We start from the raw sequence: 7,914 nt of genomic DNA on the forward strand, positions 1-7,914 counted from the left end.
TTGTGTTTGCCTTCCCAGCCTGGGTTCATGCCTGGCTGACGGGCGGCTGATCTATTAAATGATAATGATTAGGATTTAATAGGCTGCAATGCTTCGCGTGTCTACCAGATGGCATAAATTCATGAATTGTAATGCAGTATATATATATATACTGTGCAGTATTGCAGCCAGCGGGAATAAAATGCTTCAATCCCTGCTTGGAAAATACCTCAATGCACTCGGGCAGAAAACAGTCACAAACCTCAATACACCCGGGTATACCCGAATTCGTGGGACTAGCCGAGCTCGAATAAAGTGTGTCGCCAGTGTATCATCCCCCCAGGTCAGACCTACTGGAGTTAGCGACCATGGATATAAGCGAGTGCATTTGTTTTTAGCCCCCCGACCTGTGTTCCACAGAAACTGTAATAATAAGTACTTGACTTTTTTTTCAGACCTTTTTAGCAAAGCTGTAGAAAATAACCCCTACACTTGGGGTTATTCTCTAGGATAAAATTATCATGCACCATCTGAAACACTTGAGCTAATTCCCCCAAATTAATCATCCAACTGAATAAAGGTGGATGTGAACCTTTTTTTTCCCTTGGCCATATACAACAATTACTAACAATAAGTTTTACTAGAGAGAGGCAAAGAACCCACTAAATAGTACTCACACTCCCAATCCAGATCATGAATGTGTCATTTAAAACGTAATCTTTATTCGTCACGAACTATAAAATAAAGGTGGTTAAAATAGATACGTATTGGACACACGCTAATGATCCTATGTCGGGTATGGCGAGTACCCTGAATCAATAATAATAAAATAGGTTAATTGAGATTGATTGGATCAATTAACACTACTAGGATATCTTGTATGAAGATCCCTAAGTAGAGAGTGACCAGGAGCAAATACAAAGGTGGTTATATAAACCAATATGTGAATAGACTGACAGTTACAGTGGCGCCGCCTTTAGCCTAAATCGGCTGTATCCGCAACGCACTGATTATCACGGTCAGATGCGTTTTTTTTTTGTCCGGAGTGAATTGCGTTATTTTAGCGCTCGTGATATTAGCATTTTATTCTCGCTGTCTGCAATACTGCAATGCCATCTAAAAACTCAGGGGGGCGTTCGCGAGCTGTTGTCATGGAAGTCTAATACGTTAGCAGTTCAACCTACGTGCGCACGCAGTAATTGTAAATTTGCATATTTACAATATACATGCATTTGCAGTGCTGTACTGTATGTCTCATTTGAAAATTGTTGAAATGCATAGGCATGTACAGTACTGTAACAGTGTCACATTTCGGCATATACAGCGCTCTCCCCTCGCTCGGACACACACAGGATAATTTACTGCACTGCAGGGTATTTCAACTTCTTATCTTATCTACAGTGCAGTACATCTCTCCCACACCATTCCTTTGAACGTGTGTCTTTCTGGTTTCAATCACATTCCTGCTTGACAGCAGATGATTACTGCGCATGCGCCTGTAACTTCACCTACCACTGCTTGCTTGAGTGAGTGACCAAAAAAAAATTCTCCTCAATTTTTAATGTTTATTTTCTCCACAAGCCTGCAAAAATCATCTTGATATTACGATATTCAATCTTTGCTGTAGCTTTTGACTGCAACCCTGTGCGTTTGACTGCACATGGCTCATTTGTGTGCTTTTACGTACTGTATTTGGGAGTGTGGGGATCATATTATTATGATGAACTGCCTTTTGAAATTAAAGTATGTCATTATCAGTATGTTATTATTAATTTAGGGAACTCTATTTCTGACATTGAGAATGTTGCTCAGTTCATTGGGACATTATTGTGGTAGCATAAGTATCCATTTGTAGGGTTGATGTATTCTGAACTCTACATATTACTGTGGTCACTTTATATAAGTAATACTTACCCAATCACTCATACTGTAGGAGTCACTTACTTTCAGGTGCTTCTTCATTTACCTATGTTTACCTCAAACTAAGGAACAAGCATATAGGACAGATGACATATCTGTTTATTCACAGGAATATGTTACACTTTGGTTTAATTACGGACTGTGAGAAGCAGATAGGGAGACATATTTAGTCTGTCACTTACCCTGAGTGTACTAGTTGCTAGTTGTGTCTATACACTAATAGTGTCTATGCCAGCGCAATGCAAGACAAGCAAATAGGTGTAGAGCACATTGGGTCATATAGACCAATCAGATCGCAGGACGCTGCTATAAAACCTCCCCCTTTTCTATGGGACGCCCCCCTCTCTACAACTTGAGCCTTGAGAAAGCGAAATTTCAGTCGCAGAGCGAGTAACTGCGGGAGCCCTGTGGGGTCCCTAGGGAGTTTGTTTTAGCTATTACAGTGGCTACTCTCCTCATAGAGTGTATAGGGACATCTGTATGTAACATTTTGACTGATCAGTTTAACCCTCTGTGCATACGTGCACTTATATGTTCAAATAGTGGTACCCAGTTATTTAAAGTGCTAGCCCATTCATGAATATGGGCTCTGGGGCTTTGTAAGAGGACATGTGCAGAGGTAGGCAATGGAGACTGTTTTAAGGTGAAATTAAAATAAGGCTTTATTGCGCCTGTCGCTTTAAACACAGCAAACATGTAAATCAGCAAACAAAATCTGCTCCACTCTGGAGTATATATACGCTTGTAATCCAGTTCTCTTTAACTGCATGGTTAGCCCAGTGATTCACCAGTCCAAATCATAGAGACATTTATATATGTATATATATAGATAGACATAGATAATCAGTCTTATAAGAAAAGTCTTATCTGTTAGCTGGGTTGCTGCCTTTTCTCCGGATATATCAGTATCCAGGTTTTAGAAGTCTTTTCCCGTGTGTCTTACTGGCTGCGTGCAGTATCTTTTGGCAGGCTCAAGACATATGTGTTCTCTCGGTCAGTCTCACCTGTGAGACTCAGGAACCTCTCCGCTGTCTGTTTCCCAGCTGGTAGCCCTATGCGGTGTGGCAACCTTTATTTGCAAAATCAGTACCACTCGTGGGTCACCATCTGTATTCACTGCTTCAGCGAAACTTTTGAAAACAACAAACACCTATCCCTTTTTAAGGGCTGACTCACTTCTTGAACCCTGACTATGGCTGGAAAGCAAAACCCCTATTTCAATGACCATATTACACTTTGTAATAGGCAAATAAGGTTTAGCTGCTTCAGCAGTCTCTCTCCTCTTGGGATTGGGGAAAAGAGTCCATCTGGAGTTCCTCACAGTTGGCACCGGACAGACACTTCTTTGGGTTACACGACTTCTGCCTTGAGCCCTCTGGATATTCTGTCATCCGCATGGCGAATCCTCCGTTTTCTCTAGGCCGCAGGGCATCTCAGTCCCCCTTTTCCTCCATGGGATCTGCGGACGTGTCTGTTACTTCCACGGTAAGTGAAGAACCGCTTTTCTTTTTTCGCCTTTTTGTTTTGGATGACTCGATCCCATCAGGAATACTGGGGTCTCCGTCTTTATTTGAAACTTCAGCATCTTCACTGTATGCACCAGGCTTCTCTTGCAGTTGCGTTAGCTGACAGAAATATTCGGTGATCTGCTGCTTCCGCTCTTTCTCCTGCCGATCATATTCATTATCATAGAGAGCGGTCTTTTCGGTTCATACCGATTTCAGGCCTCCCTACCATTCTTGGGGTGTTTTGTGGGTGTGACTCGGTTTGGGTTCCCCATAAGAGATGTCGTCCTCCTCCTCATCGGCTGGAAGGGCCACTCTTCCGTGGGGTAGGGTTCATTACAGGAACGTCGCATCTTGTCCTCCATTTTGGGCAATCAGGTATATTTCCTTCCTGACCTCTGGAGGCGCTATTGCAGCTGTTGCCACTGTATTTGCTAGAACCCCAAATTGTGTTAGTCCTACAGGTGGGTAGACTTTGCTTGTAGAGTTCGTAGCTCTCACAGGCGTCTCTGTAGACTTTTTCTTTTTCTTTACTTTGGTATGTTTTACAACATCAGCAGTACTGGGCACGCATTCTTTCTCATCAGTGATACTGGATGTGCGGTTGCTAAGTAAAACTTCTGTATCTCCCTTGGGTCCACAGTGTATTGCTTGCTGCTGCAGTTCCTTGGCTCGTTGGAAAACATGTCCTCTGGCTGCTGCCCTTTATCTGGGGCCACGTAGGGGCCATCCTCATCATCTGAATAAGGCCTGAAGGGACACTGCTCCGTGTGGCTGGGCTCTTTACACCAGGAACATATTTTCTTCCCCATTCTTGCAGAGTCTGTATTTGACTTCAGCTGGGCGGCCATTTTAAATTCCCAGGGGTTTTTATTATTTTTTTTTTCTCTTTTGATGTACTCTTCATCTTGACTGATTTGGCACTATTTCTTTCACACAATGCTTGCTTGTGTAGCTGCCCATTTCCTTGCTTCAGCAAAGGCGTTTGCTTTACACCATTTTCTTGCTATGTGCAATCTCTCCGCTTCAGCAAAAGAATTTGGGTTTCTGCTTGAGTTCAGTAATTTTCAGTCTCATCTTTGGATATTATGGCATTAACTCTTCACACTTTGGGTGCATGTTGTATTCCCAAGATACAAAGACAGACTTTACTTGCAGAAAATAAATATTCTTTTTTTTTTCACTTTCTTTCACTTCCGGCAGGGCAACTTAAAACGCAGCAATTGGCTTTGGGTTACCCTTTACACAGTTCAGCAATCCCTTTTTATCCGGTGGGGCAATTTTACACTCAGCACTTGCTTGCTGAAAACTCCCCTGCTTCAGCAAAAAAATGTTTTTTTTTTGTTTTTTTTTAAAGAAAATAATAAACAAAGCCTAGCTCCTCTGGAGCGCTGACTCACTTCTTGAACCCTGACTACGGCTGAAAGGCAAAGCCCCTTTTTCAACAACCATATTACACATTTTTGTGATAGGCAATTGAGGTTTACCAGCTTCAGCACCGTCTCTCTCCTCTTGGGATCGGGGAAAAGAGTCCATCTGTAGTTTTATGGCTTTGTTCAGTGGAGTGGAGCCCTTTAATTCTGATCTCTGCTGCAGGTGAATCTTTGTTTTTGTTGCTCAGGCTGTTTGTAAGACTATATGCAGGCAAAAAGCACAAAAAAAAATTCATAGGCAATCTTCGGGGCCCCTTTTTACTTCAAGGGCCACCTCTCATTCCACTTCTGACACCATATGTAAGAGGACATGTGCAGAGGTACGCAAGGAGACTGTTTTAAGGTAAAATTAAAATAAGGCTTTATTGCGCCTGTCGCTTTAAACACAGCAAACATGTAAATCAGCAAACAAAATACGCTCCACTCTGGAGTATATATACACTTGTAATCCAGTTCTCTTTAACTGCATGGTTAGCCCAGCGATTCACCAGCCCAAATCATAGAGACATTTATATATGTATATATATAGATAGACATAGATAATCAGTCTTATTAGAAAAGTCTTATCTGTTAGCTGGGTTGCTGCCTTTTCTCCGGATATATCAGCATCCAGGTTTTAGAAGTCTTTTCCCCTGTGTCTTGCTGGCAGTGTGCAGTCTCTTTTGGCAGACTCAAGACATCTGTGTTCTCTCGGTCAGTCTCACCTGTGAGACTCAGGAACCTCTCCGCTGTCTGTTTCCCGGTTCAGCTCATGTGTGAGCTCAGGAAGAATCTCTGTTTGTTTCCCAGGTCAGCCCAGTTGTGGACTAAGGAATCCTCTTCCTGTGTCTGGGAACATGGTTTTTCTATAGTTCAAATCAGCCAGGTGAAGACTAGCTGATTGCTGCTGTGCAATTTAACTAGCACACTGCTGGATTAGAGGCAAGCCTGTTAATAGGGATATGACCCTGTTACAGGCTTATATCACTTATATACGGTGTTAGCTAGCATTTACACCTTAGGAAGAGTTGGGTATCTGCAATCAAGCATGACGGCATTAACCTAGTGTATACCTCTCACACAGTGCACAGATTGTTAAGCTATAGTGTGCTGCAGTATTGCTCATACCGCTCTGAGCCTCAGGCTTGATACTGTTCACTCATTTGCTGCCACGTATGCTGCATACTGCGTACCAGCTGTACCACACATTAGAATGGTGAAGCAGTCCCATTAGGGATTACATGTATGTTACCTATTCAGTGCTTTTGGTGTACTTCACTGCCGATTAGTTCAGCTTGAGCTGGTAAAACATACTAAGAGCCTCAGGTATACTTTATTGCCAAACATACTGGACACCTAACAAGCTCCTAATAACAGGAAGAAAGATTTATAGTAAATCTGTCAATATTAGTTGCAAAGTTCTAAGTCTGATTGAAGCTTTTATTCACCTGTACATTACCAGGAAAAGCACTCAGTATTAGAGTTGTCACAACCATACTGCAAGCAAGCAAGTTCCCCTGAGTGGAAGATGATATGGAGTGAGCCCTTAACCATTTAAATGTGGGAGGGGGTGAGCTTCAATTAGGTAGGAGGTTGCCACCCTGTTGCCCTTGCACAAGAAACAGATGACATCCCCATGGTTAATCAACCAATCAGATGGTTAAATTATCACGTGGTAACCTTTTTTTAAAAGATGATGTCACGTGGAAAAAAATGTACCAACATTGTCCAACGTCATTAGCAAGAGCAGTTACCATCAACGAGTCTGTGTTATGCTATGTGGCACAGCCTACTGTATATAAGGGCCGCTCCATTACATAAAAACCTCACTTGTCGGCATAGAGTGAATGTGTGAGTACGGGCCTCCGTAATAAAGATAATATAATGTAGATGATAAAGAAAAAAACATGTATTTTAATAATCAGAGCTTGAAAGTACAGTATTACATTTTGAAGTGTATTCATAATCTTAGAATACTATAGTCTGCAGTCCATTTCACCAGCTACTGTAGGAACATCTCAAACTTATAATGGGATTACACTAGATGACTAGCAAAATAAATGTTTCTACAGGTACTACAGTATATTCTATGTACAATTACTGAACATACATGTTTGCATTTTATCTATCATGCTAGAAAAGCATGGATTTAAAAGATCCCCCCAAAATTAAATCCTGAAATGGTAACTGAATTCTGCCTTATTTGAGTAGAGGTTATTTGACAATAACCCACTTTTAATAGTATAGTTTGTAATACCTATCTCAGATGTCACAATTACTATAAACTAGACTAATGATAGACTTTGTTTTTCTTGACAGTTGCTGTTTTTGGTCATCATCAATATCTGCAAAGATGCCCTGGGACCCGAATTTACGGCAGAACACTGTGCATCCTGGGAGAAACTGTTGTCAATAATCTATGATTATTTAAGTAGCTGCTATACAAACTCTGTTTCCTGAGCGTGCTTTTTTTAATTCTTGAGAATATATAACAAATGAATAATAACTCTTCTTTTATCTACAGTATGTAACATTCTCAAACGTACACGCACATTTTAAAGTATGTATAAAATCTTCACTTTTTATAGCTGTAAAATACTCTGAGTTCCAAGTAAAATTTACCCTGACCAATTAACTCAATTTCTGTGCAAATCTATCTGCAATATGTTTATTTGCAGTTTTTTTAGGCCTATCCTACTAACAAAATATTAAACTTTTGAATGAGTCTTGTTCTCTGAGGAAAATGAAACAATTAAGATATTGCTGGTCCCACTGGTAAAGTAGTTCTTATGATTTTGCAGATTAGTGATAATAAACTCCTTAGTGGAATGCGCTGTGTTTTGTTTTATATACTACAAATATATGAAAGCACATTGGCTAGCTACTTATTTTAAGATGGGTCTACAATCAACTTCCAATATACAGTAATATTCATCTATGTGGAATAATAAAGATACCACGTGCCTACTGAATGCCTCGATAAGCTTACATCACTTGCACAAGAGAGGAAAACAAACCATATTCATTACTCCATTTTCTGTTTGCTATATTTTAAAAAGTGTTTCCTACATTTGCTGCAATTTGTTAGCCAGGAAATG

The 7,914-nt window shown here is 40.7% G+C and overlaps 1 protein-coding gene across 1 annotated transcript in view; it reads left to right on the top strand.

The window, feature by feature from the left end:
• Positions 1–7,645, top strand: part of LOC142462930 (cytoglobin-like) — an 82,578-nt gene extending 74,933 nt beyond the window's left edge. The window contains exon 3 of the mRNA XM_075565145.1: positions 7,136–7,645. Within this exon, the coding sequence (XP_075421260.1) occupies positions 7,136–7,276 (141 nt within the window). The 3' untranslated portion in view covers positions 7,277–7,645. The remainder of the gene's footprint in view (positions 1–7,135) is intronic.
• Positions 7,646–7,914: the final 269 nt, after the last annotated feature.

This window comes from Ascaphus truei, chromosome 11, assembly GCF_040206685.1.
Source record: "Ascaphus truei isolate aAscTru1 chromosome 11, aAscTru1.hap1, whole genome shotgun sequence".
NCBI lineage: Eukaryota > Metazoa > Chordata > Amphibia > Anura > Ascaphidae > Ascaphus > Ascaphus truei.